At 41.6% G+C, this 25,505-nt stretch overlaps 1 protein-coding gene across 5 annotated transcripts in view; it reads right to left on the reverse strand.

Moving 5' to 3' along the window:
- znf451 (zinc finger protein 451) overlaps nt 1–25,505 on the reverse strand; it is an 88,739-nt gene that overhangs the window by 47,053 nt on the left and 16,181 nt on the right. For all 5 annotated transcript variants that reach the window (XM_060852061.1, XM_060852051.1, XM_060852042.1 and 2 more), the window contains exons 4-5: nt 17,760–17,876; nt 2,191–2,302 (exon numbers count right to left, since the gene is read on the reverse strand). In XM_060852061.1, the coding sequence (XP_060708044.1) occupies nt 2,191–2,302; nt 17,760–17,876 (229 nt within the window). The remainder of the gene's footprint in view (nt 1–2,190; nt 2,303–17,759; nt 17,877–25,505) is intronic.

Below are 25,505 nucleotides of genomic sequence, written 5' to 3' on the forward strand. Positions count from 1 at the left end.
CACCAACTACTACAGATGCACTATTGAAAGCATATTGTCCAAATGCATAACAGCTTGGTATGGCAACTGCTCGGCCCAGGACCGTAAGAAACTATAGAAGGTGGTGTGCACAGCCCCGACGAATCACATGAGACAACCTTCCATCCATGGACTCCATTTACATGGCTCACTGTCACGGAAAGGCTGCCAACATCATGACAGACTCCTCCCACCCTGGTAATGATCTCCTACAACCCTTCCATCAGGAAAAAGATACAGAAGCCTGAACACGCACCAGCAGCTTCAAGAACAGCTTATTCCTGGCCGTAGACTAATGCATGGACTCTCTAGCCTCAAATAATGCTGACCTTGCTAACATGCACACCCCGTACAATGTAACTTGTGTGCCTCTGTCTTAGTTTCTCTGATCTTTACATCCTTGTTCATCATGATCTGCCTGTACTGCCCGTTAAAAATGCTTTTCACCGTACTTTGCTACACGTGACAATAAACCAATCTTTCCTAAAGCAGGGAGACCAGAATTGAATACACTGTTCCAAAAGTGGCCTAACTAATGTCCTGTACAGCCACAACATGACCTCCCAACTTCTACATAACACAATAAGCTATGCAACAGGAAGTAGCAAGCAAATCTAAGATGTAACGTTCCGAAGTTTACCACCACACAGCAAATTTAAGCACCCCCAAAGACTTCATCCAGGTCCACAATCTCTTGGCAAAAGACAAATGTGGTTGTTAAGTTGCTTCCTGCCCCAGGAAGTAAAACTTTTGGAGTTTCCTCCAGCCAGCTTTTTGTAGCATAATGCATGAGAAACTAAGGAAATCTTTTTGCTGCATGCTTAGGGTCTTCAAATTATGTCAGTTGGACACTCCTCCTAATTAGAAATATTTCTCCAATCACAAATTGAGGCAAGGTATTGGCAGGTGGGTAAATTCAAGGAGGGTGTGGGATATTGATATCACGCACAAGGTTCCAGAGTCATTCAGCTCCTCTCCTTATTACAGCCTTCACCCAGATCTGGGCAAAGAACCAAATGCCAGAGGCAAGATAAAAAGCAACAGGTTACGGAACAAGCTATCAAAAACTGTTTTAAGTTCAGCAAGTTACGATGCATCAAATAAATCTAACTTATCTGTTTGAAGTGTGAAATAAAAGCAAAGCTGGAAATACATAATAGGTCATTGTGAATCTTTGAAAAGAATGGACAGTTGGCTTTCAAAGAATTAGTACAAAAAAAACTTAACAAGTAAATTGTTATCTTTCTTTGGTCACAATGTGGATTACCAAGTTAAAAGACAGATGGTGGGCAGGAGAACCTATCCATATTATTACACAAAAGTAACAAGCAGGAAAAGACCAACCAGACCATCATAGTGAAACAGCAGCTTTAGAGTCAACTGAAATAAGCAAAAGCAACTCTCAAATCTAAAAGGAAAAAGAAATACTCCTGAAAACTCCTATCTGACAATCCTGGAGTTGTCATTGATAAGATGATGTGGTGAGCCACCTTTTGAATTGCTACAGTTCTGCTTTCAATCTCATACCATGTTGATCATTTCTTTGCTGTCTCTGGATTGAAGCCCTGGGACTTCCTTCCTCACAACACTATAGGTGTACTTGTAAAACAGTACTTCAAAAGGCAGCTGTGAACTTCAATTAGGGCTGGACAATAAACACCGACCGTGCCAGGAACATCTACATCTCAATCAAATAATAAACAAATGTCTTAAGGAATAACACTTGGCTAATGTGATTGATTTCAACAACCAAGGGGGCGGTATTGGACAGAAATTTTCAGGAGTGTTTCTTTATTCCTTTAGGTTTTGCTTCTCTTTGCTTGCTCCAGTTGATTCCAAGGCTCTGCTGGAAAGGTTGGGAAAAGAGTTTATCTCAGATTACTTGGTGGTCACTATTATTATTGCTAAATAATTTGTGTGCAGCTGGTTCCTCTTCCCATCCCTTGTTTTCAACCCAACCCCAACCACAAACACCAGGTTTTCCTTCTCCTCGTGATGAAAATGTGTTGCTGGTTAAAGCACAGCAGGTTAGGCAGCATCCAAGGAACAGGAAATTCGACGTTTCGGGCCAGAGCCCTCACTTTTTACTCGAAGATTTTACTTCTCCTCAGTGAGCCATATTATGGCCCAACAAAAATTATAATCAGAAATAAATTGCCAGAAGATAGATACCTGGTACTTTCAGCCACCCATCAACACATCTTCTTGCTTCTTCTGTTGCAGGCTGTCCTTGAATGAATTCCAATTCTTGCATGCCGTGAGCATGCTGTGAATCCACTTTCTCCTGCAAAAACACACATTATTAGAACCTAAGAGGTAAAATCGTCGATAATAACCAACAACTTGGATCGACAGGGCAGGTGATAAAGGAGCATATCCAATAAAATAACTTCTGAAAAATGAATGATCCAGAAATTCTCCTTCTAAATAAATATTTAAATTGAATGTAACACTACTTAAATGCGATGGAAAGTCATGGTCTTGACAGACTTCATTTGAGAACATTTGATGGTGTGCTGAGGGGATGTTTCCTCTCTCAGAATCTAGAAACGGGGGTAAACTTTTAAAATAAAGAACCTCGTACTAAGATGGACATAAAAGGGAATTTATTCTGTCAGCAGGTCATTAATCTTTTCAATTCTCTTCGTCAAAGAGCATGGAGGTTGGGCCAATGAATAAATTTAAGTCCAAGTTAAACAGATTTTTGAGCTACAAAGGAAACAATGGTTATAGAGGAGGGGTGCATACAGAGAGCAAAATGGAATTAAGTTCATGCACTATCAGATTAACCATGATCCCTGTGTTCCCATGTTGCAATCACCTTCATTTTAAAGAAAGCACACTCAGGAGGTATGTCAGTTACGATCTCCATTTATGAAGAGGATAAAGAGGGAAAAGTATAATGATTCACAAGATTTTTACCATACAATGGTGAAGAGAAACCGAACATCCTGGGACTAGGACTCGAACGTATTGTCTCTAAAATATTAAGATACTTATCCACTATCTAGTGCTGAATAAACACAAATTTCCTCCACTGAAGTTTGGGAAAGTTGAAGTAATTTCCTTCAATCCCCACCACAAACTCTGCTCTCTCCCTGGCGATTATCTGAAGCTGAATCAGACTGTTAACAACCTAAGTGTCATGTTTTATCTGCAATGAGCTTGTGACCTTATGATCAGATTCCTTCCCTCCACCTCTGGACTCTCACTAGACTTTAGCTTGCCTTAGCTCATGTGCTGTTAGAAGCCATATTCCTGCCTTCGTTGCATCCAAACTTTGCTATTCCAATGAACTGCAGGCCAAGTTCCAATGTTCCACTGTTAATAAATTTGAGCTTGTTTGAAGCAATGCTGCCCACGTCCAAACTCACACCAAGTCCAAGCTCCATTTGAGTTCAGTAATGGGTCAGCATTAAAATCCTCACTCTGGTTTCCAAATCCTTTTACAGTCTCATCCCTGCCTGCAAAAGTATTATCAATCGCACCATCAAGACAGACTGTTGAAAGTCAAGTAGTCTAGTCAGAAACTGTAGATTATGCTTTTCCAAACATAAACCAAAGAAGAAAAGATGAAAGACTTGGCAGAAAGGATATATATACACACACACACACACACACACACACATCCAATAACATATCCAACATATTAATCATTTAACATCCAGGAAAAACACTAAAGTACTATTTGACAAATAAAAGGGCTTGACAAGGAAACTGCGCGAAACTGGAGTCAGAGCTGGAAGGCCAGCTTCTCCTTAAGTGGTAGTTCACATTCTAACAGCAGATTCAATGGATCCACCTCACTAAATAATTTTCAAAATAAATTCGCCTTGTGAATCTTTCAATCACCTTCTACTGTAAATTACAAGCAATTTCAAAAAACCTAAAAGTTTTACAACATTTCACAATGCAGTTAAAAGCAAACTAAATTAACCAAGCAACAACTGGGTTCAAATTGTTAAGTTATCAAGAGCCTAACTTGGTATGATATGATGTCATTTGGGGTCAAATACGGGGGTCCCATGAAGTTTTGTTACCAGCCACATTGTAAAAACTCAGATTAACAAACATGTTAATTGTCTCTCGTGAGTATGAGACCGATAGCTGAGAGGGGGACCTTTTAATGAAATGCACAATTAGCTGATGTTGTAAAAGTTATGGCCTTCAGTCAAGTAAGTCTTACCAGCAGAGGTCCTCAAAAGGTGGTCGGTTAAAGTTTCCCATTTCAAAACAATGACAATTACCTATCTCCCATCTGAATTAAACTGTGAATTACTCATTAGACAATGTGCTGCATGTGAACAAAGGAGGCAATTAATCCATCAAGCCTGTGCCATCTCTCTGTACAGCAAACCAGCAAGTCTTATTCTTCTGCTTTATCCCCATAACTCTGAAAGTTTACATTGTTTACTTCAGTGAAGTTGCCTTCAAGCTTTATAACCATGAGGCAACTACAGATGCACTAATGTCCTCTAGTGCACCAACTGGACTGTTTTTAAATAGGATTAAAGATTGCTTGTTTTTTTGGCACACAGTTACCATCAGTTCATGTTTTATATGGCCAATACAAAGTGCTATTGGCCAAATGAATAAAACAGCAATTGTGTTGTATTAACAGGTTCAAATCAATTTTAAAAAGTGATTGCTAAATACACAAGATTCTTTTTCTCCATTCTATTCAATTACTCACATGACAAAAATATTTTACACACCTGTTTAAACCCAGCCCAGTTTTCTTTTTACCACTTTTAATAATTCAAGGAATTTAGACTGCTGCAACACTTAGGATTTAAGCAGGTCAAACTGACAGTATTACAGTAATTTCAAGAATCAAACTAAGAGATTAAAACAACAGAAAACGCTGGAAATGTTCAGGAGACAAGAACAGCATTTACTCAATAAATGCACCTAAGAATCACAGCAGAAGCTGCCCCCTACTCCACCTCCTTCCTCAACCAGGGTACTCATCAATGCAAAATGCTCAAGAACATCTGGGATACACACCTTAATCAGCCACTAGCGCAGAAATACTGTCAGAGTGACAGCACTTGGCCGTAAGAGATAGGAAGAGGAGTAGGCCATTCAGCCCCTTGAGCTTGCTTCTGCCACCTTTCAGCAGTATTATGGCTGATCTGATATTCCTTATATCCATTTTCCTGCTTTTTCCCCCCTGATTTCTGTCTCAATTCCCCCACTGATCAAAAATCAATCAATCCCTGCCTTAAATATGCAGAAGGATTCTGCCCAGAGCTCTCTGCGACCAGGAGTTCCAAGAGTCACAACCCTCAGAAAACATTTCTCCTCATTTTAGTCTTAAATTGGCACCGTTGTATTCTGAAACTGTTCCCTCTGATCAGAGACTCTCTCAAGAGGGAAACATTCTCTCAGCATTTACCCTGTCAAGTCCCTCAAAAATATGTTTCATTAAGATCACCTCTCATTCTGAACTCCTGTGAGCAGAGTCCCAACCTGTTTAAGCCCTTGCTCCTCAGACAATCATTCCAAATCAGGAATCATCCCAGTGTACTTTCTCTGAACAGTGCCAATGGGCTGAGAAGTAGCAGATGGAGTTTAATTTAGATAAATGCAAGGTGCTGCATTTTGGGAAAGCAAACCTTAGCAGGACTTATACTCTTAATGGTAAGGTCCTAGGGGGTATTACTGAACAAAGAGACCTTGGAGAGTAGGTTCATAGCTCCTTGAAAGTGGAGTCACAGGTAGACACGATAGGTATACTCTCCTTTATTGGTCAGAGTATGGAGTACAGGAGTTGGGAGGTCATGTTGTCGAGGTACAGGACATTGGTTAGGCCACTTCTGAAATATTGCGTGAAATTCTGGTCTCCTTCCTATTGGAAAGTTGTTGTGAAACTTGAAAGGCTGCAGAAAAGATCTACAAGGATGTTGCCAGGGTTGGAGGATTTGAGTGATAGGGAGAGGTTGAATAGGCTGGAGCGGTTTTCCATGGAGAGCCGGAGGCTGAGGAGTGGCCTGGATAGAATAAATAGACAAAATCTCTTCCCTGGAGTGGGGGAGTCCAAAACTAGGTTTAGGGTGAGAGGGGAAAGATATAAAAGGGATCTAAGGGGCAATCTTTGCACGTAGAGGGTGGCACATGTATGGAATGAGTTGCCGGAGGAAGTGGTAGAGGCTGGTACAATTACAACATTTAAGAGGCATTTGAATGGTATATGAATAGGAAGGGTTTGGAAGGGTACGGGCTGGGTGCTGGCAGGTGGGAGTCGATTGGGTTGGGATATATGGTCGGCAGGACAAGTTGGACCAAAGAGTTTGTTTCCGTGCCGTATCTATGACTCTATACTTCGAAAGAAACAATATCTTTCTTTAAATAAGGGGACCAAAACTGCTCACAATACTCTAGATTTGGTCTCACCACCTCCTTGTGCAGTTATAAGACGACTTCACATCTCATTTCTTTATAAATCTGGTTTTCTAATTAACCTGTTCAAAGATGTTGTTGCACACATCTGGAGCAAGTGGGACTTGAAACTGGGTATTCCGGCCCAGAGATAGGGATTACATCCCAAGAGCCTCTCAAAACTCTCTTTTTTCACTTTCTTTGTTTACACTGAGACAGAAAATAAAGACACCTTTATGAAGGGTTTATATTTTTTTCACTATCAGGAAAACAGCTGTGTGGCTAATTGAATATTGGAAGCAAGGGCAACGCTAACACCAAAAAGAAAGTGGGGGGGGGGGGGGGGGGGGGGGGGGGGGGGGGGGGGGGAGGGGAGAGAAGATGAGTGCTGTAGAGAGGGGGGGAGGGACTTCTTATTCTCATACGCCAACTCCCTAGAAATAAGTGCCAACGTACCATTAGCTTTCCTGATTAGCTGCTGCACTTGTGTGCTAGTTTTTTGTTTCATACACAAGCACCCTCGAGTCATTTTATATTGCAGCTTTCTGCAGTTTAAATAGTATTATTCTTTTGTTCTTCCTTACAAAATGAACAACCTTACATTTTCCCAATTACAGTATATCCCATTTGCCTAGTGTCTGAGAACTTAATTATCCAATCAATATCTCTCTATAAACTGTATCCCTCTCACAATCTGTTTTTCTACTTATTGATGCTTTCTGTATATCTACACAGTACATTTACTTATTTCCTCAAGTCATTAATAAATATTGCAAACAGTTGCTGTCCCAGCACTGATTCTGATGAAACCCCATTGGTTACACATTGCAAACCTGAAAGAATGCTCTATCCCCATTTGCTGTTTCCTGCCCATTATACAATTCTCCATCCTCGCCTATATACTACCTCTAATACCATCAGTTCTTATCTAATGACGTAACCATTTGTAAAGTATTTTGTTGAACGCCTTCTCGAAGTTCAAATACAGCACATCGACTGGTTCCCCTCTATTCAGTCTAGTTGAGACTTCCTCGAAAAACCTGCGTAAAATTGACAATTTCCCTTTCATGAAGCCTTGCTAATTCTGCTTGATTTTCCAAATGTGTTATTATTTTGATTCCAATAAATGTTCAGCTAATCAGCACAGCTATCTGCTTTTTGCCTCCTTCCTTTTGTTGCATGGATTGATTTTTGGAAAATTTCAACCAATGCATCAACTAACTCTGAAGCTATTACTTTTAGGATCCTCAGATACAAGTTATCGGGACTAGGGGACTTATCTGTCTTTAGCCCCATTAGTTTGCAAAATACTGCTCTAGTGTTGATGACAGTACTCAATCCCTCTCCCATATTCTTCAGTATTAATGGGATGTTTGAAGTATTATCCGCCTGCACAACTCCGCTGCTATTTCCAACATGGAATAACTATCTCCCTGGATTCATTTTCTAAAGGGTCTATGTTCACTTTGACCTCTCTCTTCCTATTTATATCTTTACAAAATAGTTTTTATTATTGCTTGAGAGATTGCCCTTTAATTTTTTAAAAATTCCCTTTACTGGATTCTGAATTTATCCCACTTTGGGGCTAATCACTGACTTTTGCCTCCGTATATGCTTTACCTTTCAACTTTATACAATCCTTAAAGTCCTTGGTGAGCCATGGTTAGTTTATCCCTCTCAGAATCTTTCTGCCTTACTGGAATATATTTTTGTTGAGTCAGGAATTACTTCCTGAAATGACTACTACTGCTTGTTTACTGCTTTTACTGCTCATCTGCTTGCCCAGTCCACTTTAGTTAACTCCATCCTCATTTCACTGTAACGCCCTTCATGTTAGACAGTTATTTCCGATGCAAGTTTCTCACACTCAAACTGAATATTAAATTCTTTCATGTTATGATCACTACTACCTGGGGCATCTTTTACTCAGAGGTGATTTATTAATGTCCATTTAACCATTACCTATTACCAGGATAGCCTGTTCCTAGTTGGCTTCATGGCATACTGCTCTAGGAAACTAGCTCTAATGCACACTACTAATTCGTTTTTGTAGCTACCCTTTCCAACTTATATGGCTCAATCAACAAGATTAAAGTCACCCATAATTATTGCTCTATCCTTTTTAACATGCTATCATTTGTTGATTTGTTCACTTTCCTACAACATGGTTATTGTTGGGGGTCTATACACTGCTCCTACCAATGACTTCTTTTCTTTGCTGTTATTTACCTCCAGTCAAGTGGACTGTACATCATTTAATCCCATGACCATTTCTCACAACTGTTTCTATTTCATCTCTTTTTAACAGTACTACTCCACCACCTTTTTCTTTCCTCCTGTCTTTGCAAAAGGTCAAATATCCCTAAAATGTTAAGTATCTCAGTTCCAATCTTCTCGTAACCATGAGATCATGTCCATTTCCTGCAATTTGTGCTGTTGGTCCGAATACCTTATTCAGAATGCTTTGTGCTAGTGTACAAAGATAGCCTTTCGGCTGACCTTTTCGCCATTTTTAATCAGCCTCACTTTTATTTGTACTTTGGCCCCATATGCTACTTGCCCTTGATTCCCTGTCAACTGGTTTTCACATTTTACTGTTTTTTTTTAAAATTGTGGTCCTTAGTTCTCTTTCCCTTCTAACCCTGTTTCAGCTGCTCCCACCACCCATTCTGGTTTGTACTAGTCACAATCTCACTAACAAATACTTGCCCTCGGACCATCAGTCCTGGTTCTGCTCAGGTATAACCTGTCCAGTTTGTACTGGCCCCACCTCCCCCAAAGCTGATTGCCATGTTCTGGGAATCTGAAACCCACCCCCTTGTACAATCTTTCCAGCCACGTATTCATCTATCTTGTAATTTCTATGTTATTTTGCATGTGGTACTGGTAGCAACCCTGAGATCACAAACTTTGAGGTCCAATGTTCAATTTACCTCCTAACTCCCTATATTCTGCCTTTAGAACCTTATTGCTTTTGTTTAAACCAATGTCATTGGTACCATAACCTCTGGCTGTTCACCCTGATGTTGTCTTGTAACTGTTGAGACATCCTTAACCCTATTGCCATGGAAACAATGTACTCTTGTTTGTGGCCACAGAAACACTCATCTATTCCCCTTACAATTGAATCCCCTGTAACTACTGTATTCTCCAACTTTCTCCTCCTCCCCCGTGCAGCATAGCTAACCATGGTGCAACAAATTTGACTGTTACTGGTTTGCTTTACTATTTCCCCCACTTGTGTTTTCACACACACACACACACACACACACACGTGTTATGATCCCAGCTGATGGAAATATTGGCCAGGTCAGATCCCAAAAAGAAATCTGACTTGATAGACCATAAGTTTTATTTTTGCAATTTGTTTACTATGGGTGGCCAGTGACTAAACTCACAAGCTTCCAACATATTTCTAACAAAAAAAAGGTTTACGCAGTACAACACCTATTTGAAACAGTCTTATTCAAATTAACAGAAATAAAAGGTTCCACCTTATTGCCTTGATCAATAATCTAGATACACAAATCTCAGTGAAGAATCACCCGGTTTTCAATTTAAAGGCCTGAACAGTGGGATGAATGTACATGGTTTCTTTTCTGCATTCAATTGTTTTAGTTAATGACTCAATGAGGCTCTTAAACAAATGACTATCACAGCTCATTTATCTCTTAACATGGGTTCTTAAAGCTCCTCTTCAATAGCCTTCTGTTTCTGGAGCTCTTATCCAACTGACGTTAACCTACTCAGGACTTATTTACTTCTGCATTATTTTTGGAACTGTTAAACTGTGCTGAAGTTGCAGGTCTATTTCTCTCTGAATGACTTGCCTCTCACCTTGAAAGAAACCTGCACACTCATGGCCATTCTTCATGTTTGTTTTTCCAAAAAGAAATTTGTTTCTGTGTCTGTCCCCTCTGTCAGAAGCACCTTGTTGCTAGGAAAAAATTTTTCTTTTACCCTTTTCCAAAGGTACTGGATTAATCACCTCAAAGATTTTATAAGTCTCATTTACATGGAAACCAACACATTTTCAGAAAACCCTTCACCAGTCTCAGAAATTAGTCTTTTTTAAAACACATATACACTCACCATTGAAATGCAAATCAAACATTAAACTATATATTGTTCTGTCCACTTTAGAAACCAAGTTTCCTGATCGTATTGGTGGCATAACATGAACCACAGAACAGTCTAGCATGAGCTGTTTATCCCACGGTTGCCAGAGCTGTTGTCCAGGTAACCTGAGGGAAATGCCTCTCTGTTCTCTGCAGGCTAATTTCTAGCAAAGAAAAAACAAATTTGCAGGTCCCAATGAGGAGTCATGACTGACACAGCAGCTAGTGAGTTGGCATCTCTTACCTCCTCTAGCCCACAACCCTCTAAGATCTCTGCACTGAATGTGGCCTGTAGAAATCCAGTGTTCTCCGAAAAAACAGCAGTTGCTGTTGGATTGATCAACTGAATTACTGATGATTAAAATCCATAGATTGAGAGGGAGTTAGCAAGATGACTACAACAGGCTTCAGATTAACACCAGTGACAGAGATTCAATTTCTGTTCTGGCCAAGATAGACTTGTGACCTGACTCCTCATTGTGAGTGAACAGCAATGTTAAACCACTGCTGAGAAAACCGCGAATACAAATTATTCAGGATGAATCATCGTTGGATAATGGGCCACATTCTGCATTCTGATACAGTATACATTGAACAATAATCTACTGGCGGTACAGGACCAAAGAACATGGAGAAAAAGGTGGAGAACTGTTGTGAAATACAGATCAGACATGAACTGACTGAATAGCACAATTGGTTAAGTTTATGCAGAAAGAAACAATAGTTTTAAAACTTTAAATGTTTCTCTCACTTCAAATCGGCATCTTTCACCTGCTGTCAGCAAATGTACAGCAGGCTACTTGTAAAATAGAAATATGCTTTATTTGTTTTACCGAATTGCTTTCTGGAAATCAATCCAAAAGCAATCACTGCACCAACTCCTAATGTCTTTCAAATGTATCGCCAGACCTTTCAGAGAATGTACTTTAAACGCTGACTCATTGAACTACTTAAACATACCTCTGCCAAGCAGTTAGTAAAATGTAAAAACAAATAAAGCACCTTTCACAACCTCAGGAAATCCCAAAAAACATTTCAGGTGTTGCCACTCTTATAAAGTAGAAAACAGCCAATTCCTCTCCTCTTCTTGCTCCTTGATTATTTAGTAGTTTTGGGATGCTACTAGTCACTTCTATTGTGAAGGTTGACACAAAAGTATATATTTAACCTCTCAGCCATTCCTGCCCCCCCCCCCCCCACTTTATAATTTTCACAGCCTTGTTTTCCAATGGGCCTATGTTAACTGCAGTCTGTTACCCTTTTTTTTTTAAAAGGAGCTCTTGCTGTCCATCTTGATATTACTTGCAATTTTACCATCAATTGTCTTTATTCTTTTTGGTCCTGTTTTGCTGGTATTCAAATCTTCGCCAATCCTGGCTTACCCAATAATCTTTGCCATATTGTATGTTCTTTCCACAATTTGATATTATCGTTAACTTTGCTAATTAACCATTGGCTCATTATATTCCTTGAATCCTTCTGTCACTGAGATGCAGCTTTGTTGTGAGCCATGAACCATCTTCTTAAACATCTGTCAATGTTCCTCAACTGTCTTTGCTGCTAAACTCCTTTCCCAATCCACTCCAGCTAGATCTGTCCTCACTGCTTTGTAAGCATCCCTATTTAAGCTTTGTATAGTTGTTTCTTTTGTAAGTCTTAACTGTGAGCAACAGAACATTTCAGAGATAGTGATGATTGCATCAAAAGGTTCAGGTTGCTGGAGGTGAATGACATTCAACAATCCAGGGTTAGAAAAATCAACTGGCAGAGAACTGACTCCAATGGGGCAAGAGCAGATCTGGGCAGAATGAAAGGAACAAAAGGTAGAAAACACAGTAATTGAACAATGGCTACCTTCAAAGAGCAGATAATTTTGGTATAGTCAACGTATAGCCCCTCAAATGGGAAAAGTAGGACAAACATATCCAGGGTTCCCTGGATGACAAGGAGGTAGAAATTAAAATTAGAAATAAAAATATGCTTACATGTGTAAGGCTGAAAATACAATAGAGAATAAAAAGCAATTCCAAAGTTTTAGAAGGGAGGAACAAGAAATTAAACAAGTAGTAGGAGAAAATACTACTCGTTTACAGAAGGGAATCCCGAGTCTTCTACAGGCATATACATAGAAAAAGAATGGTTAAAGGATTTCTTGAACTGATAAAAGACCACAAAGGGAATCTACACACAACAGCAGGAGGCATGGTTGTGTGTTAAACAAATACTTTGCAACGGTCTTTATGAAAGAGGGATTGATTCCAGGCCATGTTGACTAAGGAGGAAACGCATCACTAAAAGGACTCAAAATTAATAAGTAAGTAGTCTTAGATGGACTGCTGGTACTTAAAGTTGAGAGTGTGACACTGGAAAAGCACAGCAAGTTAAGTAGCAACCAAGGAGCAGGAAAATCAACGTTTTGAGCAAAAGCCCTTCATCAGGATGCTGCCTTACCTGTTGTGCTTTTCCAGCATCACACTCTCAACTCTAATCTCCAACATCTGCAATCCTCACTTTTGGCAGCTAGCACTTAAAGCAGACAAGGTAGCAGCACCAGATGATAAACATACAAGGATTTTGAAGGAAAACGAGAGCAGAAACTACAGAGATGCTGGTCATAACTTTTCAGTCTCCTTGGAGTAGCACAAGACTGGAGAATTGTAAACATTACAGCCTTGCTCAAGAAGGCCCCAAAAGACAGCAATTACAGACCAGCCAGTTTAACCAGTGGTGGGGAATCTTTTAGAACAACTTATTTGAGATAGAATTAGTAGTCACATTGAGAAAGGTGGGTTGATTAAGAGGAGTTAGCATGGATTTCTAATGAGAAAATCACGCTTAACTCACGAAGTTTCATGAATAGATAAATAAAGAGTCAATGAGATAAAATGATGTGTCATACACGGATTTCCTTAAGGCATTTGATACAGCGACACATGAGAGACTTGTGAAGGAAGTTATGGTCATTGTATAAAAAGGACCATAGGAATACGGAAACAAAATTGGCTGAACGATAGGACAGAATAATGATCAATTGACATTTTTCGGGCTGGACGAAGATTTGTGAAGGTTCAGCGAGGTCCATTTTGAGACCCTTGCTTTTTACCAACTGCTGTAAGATTCATAATATTAATTCTATTATATCGGTATTATATGTAAAGTTTTATATCTACCCCTACTGTTAGTATTCTTTCGTTAATGAGTTGTGAGCAATTGGTTTGTTAGAGAGCACTAGACATTCCTTTAATGATAAAGGGGAAGGCCACTTTACTATCTGAGACTAACTTGCACATTTTTATTTGAATCTTTTCCCCAATGCTTTTAATAATTTTGTATTTTTGTTCCATATGTGTATTTATAATTGTGTTGAAATCTGAAGGAACTTTAACTAGAACCTATTTCTTAATATTGCAAATAACTTCAAAGAAACAATTAATTACAGTGAAATGTCTTTGCCTGATTTCACAGCCGTACCATGACCAAGGCTGAATGCATACTGTCTTCTGGGATGAGATTTACTGCCTTTGTCCCGACTAACTCTTTTCACCTCATGGGATATCATTTCATTAATGAGAAATCACTGTCATAGTTTAATGAACTTGCCTGATCCTCTAGATCTTTACGAGCCATAATCCCATGAGTTCATTGTGTTTGTTATCATGAAGCTTACTTTTCACTTCAATGTTTGTTACAAGTCTTCAAACTATCTGTCCTTGAACTTTGTTGTTTGTGCAGGACTCTCTTTGACGTTGAAATAACCCCTATAGAAAGGTACCATCATATAAACTCATGATCTCACTTAAATTCTGGACCAGGCTTTTGATTCTGTTTAATAACTTGTCAGCCATTTTGTGTCTCTCAGTTATGGGCAGCTTTGGTAGGAAGAACAGTGAAGGACAATATAAAACAAAATTCTAAATGGGTTACAGTAGGTGGACCTGGGTGCATGTTTGCACAGATCATTCAATGTGGAGTGTAAATGAAGAGAGCAGTTAAAGCAACAGTGCCTGAGGCCTCTGACCTGCTCTTGTAGCCACTGTGTTTACATGCCAAGTCCAGCTGAGTTTCTGGTCAATAGTAACCCCCCCAGCACACTGATAGCAAGGGATTCAGTGATGGTAACACCACTGAATACCAAAGGGTGGTGGTTAGACTCTTATTCAAGATGGTCATTGCCTGGCATTTGTGTGAAGCAAATGTTACTTAACACTTGTCAAAACAGGCCTGGATAATGTCCGGATCTTGTTGCATTTGTTTGAACACTGACGGCTTCAGTATCAGAGGAATTGTGAATGATGCTGAACACGTGCAATTATCCCTACTTTTGACCTGATGGAGAGAAGGTCATTAATGAAGCAGCTGAAGGTGGTTGGACCTAAGACACTACCCGGAGGAACTCCTGCAGAGGTGCCCTGGAGCTGAGATGACTGACCTCCAACGACCACGACTATCTTCTTTTGTGTTGGTACGAGTCCAACCAGCAGAGAATTTGCTCCCTGATTCACATGCTTCTAATTTCGCTGGGTTCCTTGATTTCACACTTGGTTGAATGTGGCCTTGATGTCAAGGGCTTGTTACTCCCACTGCACGTCTAGAATTCAGCTCTTTTGTCCATGTTTGAACCAAAACTGTAATGAGATCAGGAACTCATTGGCCCTGGTGGAACCCAAATTGGACATTAATGGGCAGGTGTTCTTGATAGCTCTGTTGATGACATCTTCCGTCACTTTATTGATGACCAAGAATAAACAGATGAGGTGATAATTAATCATTTCACTATATATTATAAAGGAAAAGACTGAGGGGCCACTAGGTTTAAACTAAAATATTTGGGTAGATACAAAGGGCTGTTTAACTACTAAACACTTGAACTATTAGATCCTTTCACCCAGCTCCACCATTCAACAAATCTATGGTTGATCATCCACTTCAACCTCACCTTAACGCACCATCACCATTTCCACAAAATTGTTCGTACTTGAACTCTATTTATATCTATCTCAAATATACTCAACAACAGAGTATCCACAGTTCTCTGGTTCCAAGGTTCACAACAATTTGAGCAGAGTAATTGCTCCCCATTACAGCATCCCTAACTGGCCAAACATTACCCTAAGAGTTTGACTCACCAAAGCCCTACATAATTTACAATAACTTTAGGAACATATGTTTATCAGATGATAGGAAGTAAAGGCTTTGGAATTAGAGGCAGAGATGAAGCCAGAGTGAAGATTGCATGTATACTGGTTTTAGGCAGATCAGGAGGACTCATTTCAGTTCGTTATATTGTCACAGCAATAAGGAAGTCTCAAGTAACTTCTGAAATCTTGCAAGTTCTCAATTTCTCAATTCTGCCCAGACTTCATCCAAAAGACTTTTAAATTTAGAAATAAAACATACCAATCTTGTCCAACAGCAAATAGAGACCAAATCATTAGATTAGTTTCTCACAACCTCTCTCCAATTATCCAATATAAATTCATGTGAAAGGATTATCCTTTAAGTTACAGCAAGGTTCAGATTCCCTCAACATCAAGCACAAAACAAAGTTTGCTTGACCATCATTCCTCTATTGTTTGGAAACACCGACTTACCTGCCTCTTCGGGGGGGGGGGGGGGGTTTGTAGGGAGACAAACTCCAAATTCTGGCATGCTCCAAAAGTTCCAATATGTGCACAGGCTGAACAAATCGCAGATGCTCAGTCCAGCATTCCAGGTTCTTCAATGGCGTATTATGCTTGCATGTAGTGGTGGCATAAGACTGTGACCACTTTACAATTCACAGTGTGGATAAAGCAAGTTGGGGAACTGGACGACAGTTAGGAACTGGGAGAAGAGGTTTCAGACAGTCAGGATTTGCAAAATGTCTTGAGTGGTGGCGAATGTGGTAGCAGGTCACCTGGCTACAAAGTGAGTGCTCAGAAGCAGCTCTGTATGCCTTTGAAAATTCAGTGCAGTCAAGATCAGGGTGAAAGAAGTCCACAAGCAATATTTGCCTGGTACAGAGCTGTAAAAAGTGAGGTCTACAGATGCTGGAGATCAGAGCTGAAAATGTGTTGCTGGTTAAAGCGCAGCAGGTCAGGCAACATCCAAGGAACAGGAAATTCGACGTTTCGGCATAAGCCCTTCATCAGGAAGGGCTTATGCAGGAAACGTCAAATTTCCTGTACCTTGGATGCTGCCTGACCTGCTGCGCTTTAACCAGCAACACATTTTCAGCTCTGGCACAGAGCTGAGAAATATTAGAGTTAAGAGAACACCCGGGGCAGTGCTAGCTTAACTGCTATAGCTCACTGTGAATCAGCTGGAATTGTGCCCATGAGAAGGTACTGGTGTGCAGCCTCAGGAATTCAGTGAAATGCAGGGGATGCAAATGCACAACCAGGGCATTCAAGCAGTGCGATGGAGTGGCTTGTGATAAATTTCCAAAGATCGATCTTGAAAAATGTAGAATTGGAATTTGTTACAAAACAGATAGACAATTCCAAATAAGAATTGGTGATTCTTTGTATCCTGAACATTGGAGGTGGGAGGGGTTTGCTGACAAATCCGTGGGATCTGGCTAAGCACATCTGCTAGTTGTGTTCTGTAAGGTTTTCAACCAGTTCCTCTTTAAAACCATACCCCAAATGTTAAAGTACAGTTGTACATACATATTATAGATTGTGTTAGCTGTCTAACTTTGTGTAATAAAGTTTATTTTGTTTGATCAAAACAATGGAATCTTACTGCTTTATTCTCTGAAGTATCTAGAATCTTAAATTTCTTCTGCTGTAAAAGAGAAAAGCACTCCTTATCCTGAACTAATCCATAATATAAATTGGCAGTCTTGTCATGACACTGTTCAATGTCCTCACATGTCCTCAAACACAGCAAACCATCTGCAAAATGAATTATAGAAACTTGCCAAGGATCCGTTGACAGCACTGTCCTAATTCACAAACTCCACCATTCATCACAGTAAAGGTAACAGGTCTACGGAAACACCACTCGCTGCAAGTCTTCTTCACGTCACACACTATCCTGATTTGGTATTGTAATTTAGAATTCCTTCATTGTCACTGGATCAAAATCCTGGAATAGCTTCTCTCACAACAGAAGTGCTTAAACTATTCAGCGGGAGCCCACCACCTTCTTGAGAACTTGGGATGGACAAATTCTTTGGTCTTTCCAGAAATACAAATACCAAAAACAAAAGACACCAATTCCAAAACCTTGACGGCTGCTTATTTGTTCGCAACTTACTTGGAAAGCTTTGCACTTCTCTTCCTTCAGCTGTTTTTCAACTTCCACATGACGTGCCAGTCGGTCTAATGTTGATAGAACTCTTTCCTTTTGCCAATCAATGTGATCTTTTGGTTTCTGTTTATTTCCCAAAAAAGTACACAAAATAGCAATTGTTAATCATGTTTTTACAAAAAATCAAAACAAATATTTGTTTCAAATTGCATGCATATACTATTTATAAATTCATTCTCAGGAACATAGATTATTATATGAAAGAGTTACTGAGTTTTGTTCTAATCAACCTTTTCAGAGATGGTCTTATACTCCTCTGGAGCAGGTAGGACTTGAATCTACGTCTTCTGGCTCAGATCTAAGGACTCTCTCAATTCCCTGCAAGTGGGTGCCTTTCTTAATCTGGTGCTTTCATGGAATGATCTGAAGGAAGCTAATTGGCCCAGCTCTGTTGTGATCATGCCTTTTTTCTGTATAACGTACTACAGAATCCAACATACGAAAGGAACATGGAGACTGGAGACAATTCAAATCATCCATTCTCAATTTTTGATAACACTTGGTCTGTTCATCCACCTTCCACTCCTGAAGAGCGATCATGATATGTAGGAGCAAAAGGAGGCCATTCAAGCCACTAAGACTGTGCCACCATTCAATGAGATTATAACTGATCTGCTTATACTCACAACTCCACTTTCTTGCCTTTTCTCCATAACCCTAGATTGCCCTTAGGGTAACAATCTGTATCTCAGCATTGATAACTGGAAAGAATTTCACAATTTCATGACCGACACAAGAAATTCCTCCTCTTAACTGGGCAAACACTTACTCTGAGATTATACACTCTGGTCCTAGTTTCTCCAACAGGGGAAACAACCTTTCCACATCTCTCCTAAGAAGTCACTAAAAGTCTTACATGTGTCAGTAAGGTCTTGTTGTTCTTCTAAATTCCAAAGAGAGTAAGTACAACCTATCCTCAAGAAAGCCCCTATTTTTAATAGCCAGCAGCCTGCTCTCAATCCAGTTGGAGTATTCACTAAGTCGCAGCAAGAAAAGCTGAGCATAAACTTGGTCCTGACTTCCATGACAAATATGGAAATATTATCCTTTTGAGAACATTGGCATTGTGTGTTGTATCTGGAATTATACCTCACACTGACCTCACATGGAACTTTCTGCCACAGGCAATAGTATACATTTTCATGTTGTGCAGCACCAGTACCACGGTAGAAGAGAGTGGTTCTGGTGTGTTATTGTCCAGACAAGATCCTCTCAAAATATTTTAAGACATCGCCAAGAGCCTAACTTTTTCTTATTTGAAAGGCAAATGTGGAATGCAGTGTTCTGGATGCAATGCCGCTGGTCAAACTACACAATGTTAAGTAAAAACAGTTTATGTAAACACTATCATTAAAATATAAACAAGAGAAAGACAAACTTAGAATAACAACTCAATTGGAAAGTTTAACTGAGTAATATATACAGAAGCTATTACTAATTAACTGTTCCAATATATTTACATCCCATAAACATACCCCTTCGCAAAAAAAGGTAATTCAGACAGATCTCCAATCTGTCCAATCCAATCCAATCCAATTGGAGAACAGGCAGTTCTCCAATCCAGGAAGGAAAAAAAATTGAGGAAATTCAGAGAGTAGCAGCCAGGAGACATTCGCTGAAGCTTCCAACTCTGTTGAGATTTCAGTAGCTTCAAGATGCAACTGAGAAACTAAAACCCAAGCTTTAGCATACTCACTTAAGCTGTCTATATCCCGTACAGACTGTCATCCTCACCACTTACTTTCTCGTCTATTTTTGAATCATTCGAAAACTTCGCTGTTGTACGAAAGTAGCTGTACTAAGGGGACCATTTTCAGTATGGCAACCTGCATCTACTGAATACTACAGGGATCAATGCTCAGGCCATGATTACTTATAGTGTATTAGTGACTTGGATAAGGAAAGTCAATCTACAATAGCTAAGTTTGTGAATGATTCAAAAATAGATGAGAAGGCAAGTGATGAGGATGACAGTCTACAACGGATGTAGACAGGTTAAGTAAGTCTGCCAAAACTTGGCAAATTGGATATAATGTGGCAAAATGAGACATCCTGCACCTTGGAGGCAAGAATAGAAGAGGATTGCTGCAGATAATAGGGAAGACAAGTGGAATGCAGGGCTTCACTTAAAACAGCAGCTAAAGTATTTTTGCCCTTTCAAATTACCCATTAAAAGGGGTTCAGTCGCATGTGCTCAGCAGAGGTTATTAAAGTTTCCAGAACAAGTAACACGACGGAAAATGTTGATGCAAGTGCTCAGATCGTAGGAGGTCTTTGCAAGGTTAACTGGGCTTGGTGAAAAGTCAATTCTGAGGCATCTTTAGGGATTTGTTTAAATTATATCAACCACATCCCTCACTGGTTCTGGATCATTTAGATGGTAACTGTGCTTTATCATTTTGGAAATTTCAACATGGAAATGTTTACAGGAGCTTACAGAAAGAACCACAAAAGGTTGAGTTGGGTACCTTTACAAAGAGCCAGGACACAATGATTGTTTCCTCCTCTACATGATCACTTAATGATTAGTGGCACAGGCAAGAGCATTTAAGGAACAATAATTTAAAAAGGAACAAGTACACTTCCATGACCAAGATCTATAAAACAGGTACCAACAAACTGAAAACACTCACCCAAGACCAAATCCCAACATAACTCTCGGCCAAGCCCTAACCCAAGCCTACAATTTAACCAGAACCCTAATCTTAGCCTTACGCCCAATCCATCCCTAACTCTTGCCCTGTCACCAGGCCTAATACTAATCCTAACTGTAGCCCATGACCTAAACATAATCCTAACCACAAACTTAACCCTTGCCTAAGATTTAACTGTAGCCCTGAGCCAAACCATAGCCTCCAATTTAATCACAATCCTAACACTTAGGCTAGCCCTCACCCCAAACCTACCTCCAGTCTTAGCACTAAACCGAATTTTAACTCTAGCCCAAACCCTAAAGAAGCCCAAGTCCTAAATCAACCCTAGCCCTAATGTTAATTCTATCTCTAGCCCCAACCCTTAAATCTAACCAACCCTGACCGAGTCCAACAGCAACCTTGACTTTCACCTAAGACCTAACTCTACCCTAACTGTGATCCTAGCCCTAAACTAAACATTAAGTCTAGCCCTCAGCGTAACACTAAACCTAATCCTAATCCTTACCTTAACCCTAATCCCATTCCTTGCTCAAGCCCTAATCCAAGCACCAACCCAAACCTTAGTCCTAATTCAGGCGCAAGCCCTAACCGTTATTCTAACAAACCTATGCTAATTAGAACATAGAACTTTACAGCGCAGCACAGGCCCTTCGGCCCCCAATGTTGCGCCGACCAGTCATACCAATCTGGAGTCCATCTAACCTACACTACTTCATGATCGTCCATATTTTTGTCCAATGACTACTTAAATACACTTAAAGTCGGCGAATCTACTACCGTTGCAGGCAAAGCATTCCATACCCTTACTATTCTGAGTAAAGAAACTACCTCGGACATTTGTCCTATATCTATCACCCCTCAATTTAAAGCTATGCCCCCTCGTGCTCGCCGTCACCATACTTGGAAAAAGGGTAGACAGGGAGAGCCTATCTAACCCTCTGATTATCTTATATGGCTCTATTAAGTCACCTCTCAACCTTCTTCTCTCCAACAAAAACAGCCTCAAGTTCCTCAGCCTTTCCTCGTAAGACCTCCCCTCCATATCAGGCAACATCCTTGTAAATCTCCTCTGCACCCTTTCCAGAGCTTCCACATCCTTCTTATAATGTGGTGACCAGAACTGTACACAATACTCCAAGTGCGGCCGCACCAGAGTTTTGTATAACTGTAGCATAACCTCATAGTTCTGGAACTCAATCCCTCTATTAATAAAAGCTAAAACACTATGTCTTCTTAACAACCCTGTCAACCTGGGTGGCAACTTAGGATCTGTGTACCTGGACACAGATCTCTCTGCTCATCTATACTACCAAGAATCTTACCATTAACCCAGTACTTTGCATTCCGGTTACTCCAACCAAAGTGAATCACCTCACACTTGTCCACATTAAATTCCATTTGCTACCTCTCAGCCCAGCTCTGCAGCTTATCTATGTCTCTGTAACCTACAACAACCTTCGTCATTACCTACAACTCCACCGACCTTCGTGTTGTCTGCGAATTTACGAACCCACCCTTCTACGCCCACATCCAGGTCATTTATAAAAATGACGAACAGCAGTGGACCAAACACCGACCTTTGCGGTACACCACTCTTAACTGGACTCCAAGATGAACATTTCCTTTCAACCACCACCCTCTGTCTTCTTTCAGCAAGCCAATTACAGATCCAAACTGCTATATCTCCCACAATCCCATTCCTCCGCATTTTGTACAATAGCCTACTACGGGGAACCTTATCGAACAGTTTGCTGAAATCCATATACACCACATCAACCGGTTCACTCATCTACCTGTTTGGTCACCTTCTCAAAGAATTCAATAAGGTTTGTGAGGCATGACTTACCCTTCACAAAACTATGCTGATTATCCCTAATCAAATTATTCTTTTCTAGATGATTATAAATCCTCTCTCTTATAACCTTTTCCAACAACTGAAGTAAGGCTCACTGGTCTATAAACCAACAACTGAACTAAGGCTCACAGATCTATAATTCTAACCCTTAACTTAGACCTTTCCAAAGCCCTTACTCAACCCTAACACAATCCCTAAATTTAACCTGAACTCTAGCCCAACGCTCACCCTAACCCAAGTCATAATTTTAACCCTAACATTAACTCTGACCTTAACTCAACCCAAGCCCAAACCCTAAATCTAAGCGTAGCCCAACCCCTAAACTTAATCATAGCTCAAGCCCTAACTCCAACCCTCACCAATGACCTCATCCTAGCCCTACTGCTAACTATGTCCTTTGCCCTAACTCTAACCCTAGCTCCAGTCCTAACCCAAGCCGGCAACTTAATCCTAATCCGAGCCCTAACCACAACCTCAGCCCTTTGCCAACCCTAACTTCGCCTCCAACTTAACACTACCTTAACTCTTACCCTAAACATAGCTCAAGTCTTTGCCTAACCCGAAACCAAACCCCTATGCACACACCAACCCTAACCAAGCCTGAATGGTACCCCTAACCCGAGCCACAAGCCAAACTTTAACGATAACCGTAGCCCAAGCATTAAACTTGACCCTAGCTCTAATGCTGAAAAATGTATTGCTGGAAAAACGCAGGAGGTCAGGCAGCATCCAAGGAACAGGAGAATCGACGTTTCAGGCATAAGCCCTTCTTCAGGAATGAGGAACATGTGTTAAGTAGGCTAAGATAAAAGGTAGAGAGGAGGGACTTGGTGGAGGGGCGTTGGGAATGCGATAGGTGGAAGGAGGTTAAGGTGAGGGTGATTGGCTGGAGAGGGGGTGGGAGCGGAGAGGTCGTGAAGAAGATTGTGGGTCAAGAAGGCGGTGCTGAGTCCGAGGGTTGGGACTGAGATATGGTGGGGGGAGGGGAAATGAGGAAGCTGGAGAAATCTGCATTCATCCCTTGTGGTTGGATGGTTCCTAAGTGGAAGATGAGTCGCTCTTCCTCCAGGCGCCGTGTTGCCATGGTCTGGCGATGGAGGAGGCCAAGGACCTGCATGTCCTTTGCGGAGTGGGAGGGGGAGTTAAAGTGTTCAGCCACGGGGCAGTTGGGTTGGTTGGTGTGGGTGTCCCAGAGGTGTTCTCTGAAATATTCCGTGAGTAGGCGGCCTGTCTCCCCAATATAGAGGAGGCCACAACAGGTGCAGCGGATGCAGTAAATGATGTGTGTGGAGGCGCAGGTGAATTTGTGACGGAAATGGAAGGATCCCTTGGTGCCTTGGAGGGAAGTGAGGGGGTGATGTGGGTGCAAGTTTTGCATTTCTTGCGGTTGCAGGAGAAGGTGCCGGGAGTGGAGGTTGGGTTGGTGGGGGGGTGTGGACCTGACGAGGGAATCACGGAGGGAGTGGTCTTTCCAGAAAGCTGATAGGGAAGGGGAGGGAAATATATCCTTGGTGATGGGGTCCGTGTGGAGGTGTCGCAAATGACGAAGGATGATACGATGTATCTGGAGGTTGGTGGAGTGGTAGGTGAGCATCAGTGGGGTTCTGCCCTGGTGGCGATTGGAGGGGCGGGGTTCAAGGGAGGAGGAGCGGGAAGTGGAGGAGATGCGGTGGAGAGCATCATCAACCATGTCTGAGGGGAAATTGCGGTCTTTGAAGGAGGCGGCCATCTGGGTTGTTCAGTATTGGAATTGATCCTCTTGGGAGCAGATGCGGCGGAGGCGAAGGAATTGGGAATATCGGAGTCGGTCAGTTTATAGTAAATGTCCGTGTTGAGTCGGTCGCCCGAGATAGAAATGGAGAGGTCTAGGAAGGGGAGGGAAGAGTCTCCCATCCACCACCTCCAACCTCATAGTCCCACAACCCCGCACCCCCCGTTTCTACCTCCTACCCAAAATCCACAAACCTGACTGCTCTGACAACCCACTGTCTCAGCCTGCTCCTGCCCCACCGAACGCATTTCTGCATACCTCGACACGGTCCTGCCCCCCCTTACTCCAAGAACTCCCCACCTACGTTTGGGACACCACCCACGCCCTCCACTTCCTCCATATTTGCACTTCCCCGGCCCCCAACACCTTATCTTCACCATGGACATCCAGTCCCTATACACCTCCATTCCCCATCACGAAGACCTCAAAGCCCTCAGCTTCTTTCATTCCTGCCGAACCAACCAGTACCCTTTCACCGATACCCTCCTACAACTGACTGAACTGGTCCTCACTCTGAGCAATATCTCTTTCCAATCCTCCCAATTCCTCCAAACCAAAGGAATAGCCATGGGTACCCACATGGACCCCAGCTATGCCTGCCTCTTCGGTTTGTGGAACAATCCATCTTCCACAGCTACACTGGCACCACCCCCCACCTTTTCCTCTGCTACATCGATGACTGTATCGGCGCTACCTCATGCTCCCATGAGGTTGAACAGTTCATCCACTTTATTCCACCCCGACCTTAAATTTACCTGGACCATCTCAGACTCCTCTCTCCCCTTCAGAGACCTGTCCATTTCTATCTCGACACAACACGGACATTTACTATAAACCGATCGACTCCCACAGCTACCTAGATTACACCTCCTCCCACCCTCCCTCTTGTTAAAATGCCATCCCATATTCCCAATTCCTTCACCTCCGCCGCATCTGCTCCCAGGAGGACCAATTCCAATAACGAACAACCCAGATTGCCTCCGTCTTCAAAGACCGCAATTTCCCCTCAGACATGGTTGACGATGCTCTCCACCGCATCTCTTCCACGTCCCGCTCCTCTGCCCTTGAACCCCGCCCCTCCAATCGCCACCAGGACAGAACCCCACTGATCCTCACCTACCACCCCACCAACCTACAGATACATCGTATCATCCTTTGTCATTTCTGCCACCTCCAAACGGACCCCACCACCAAGAATATATTTCCCTCCCCACCCCTATCAGCTTTCCAGAAAGACCACTCCCTCCATGACTCCCTCGTCAGGTCCACACCCCCCCACCAACCCAACCTCCACTCCCAGCACCTTCCCCTGCAACCGCAAGAAATGCAAAACCTGCGCCCACACCTCCCCCCTCACTTCCCTCCAAGGCCCCAAGGGATCCTTCCATATCCGTCACAAATTCACCTGCACC

This window comes from Hemiscyllium ocellatum, chromosome 3 (assembly GCF_020745735.1).
Source record: "Hemiscyllium ocellatum isolate sHemOce1 chromosome 3, sHemOce1.pat.X.cur, whole genome shotgun sequence".
Taxonomy (NCBI): Eukaryota; Metazoa; Chordata; class Chondrichthyes; order Orectolobiformes; family Hemiscylliidae; genus Hemiscyllium; species Hemiscyllium ocellatum.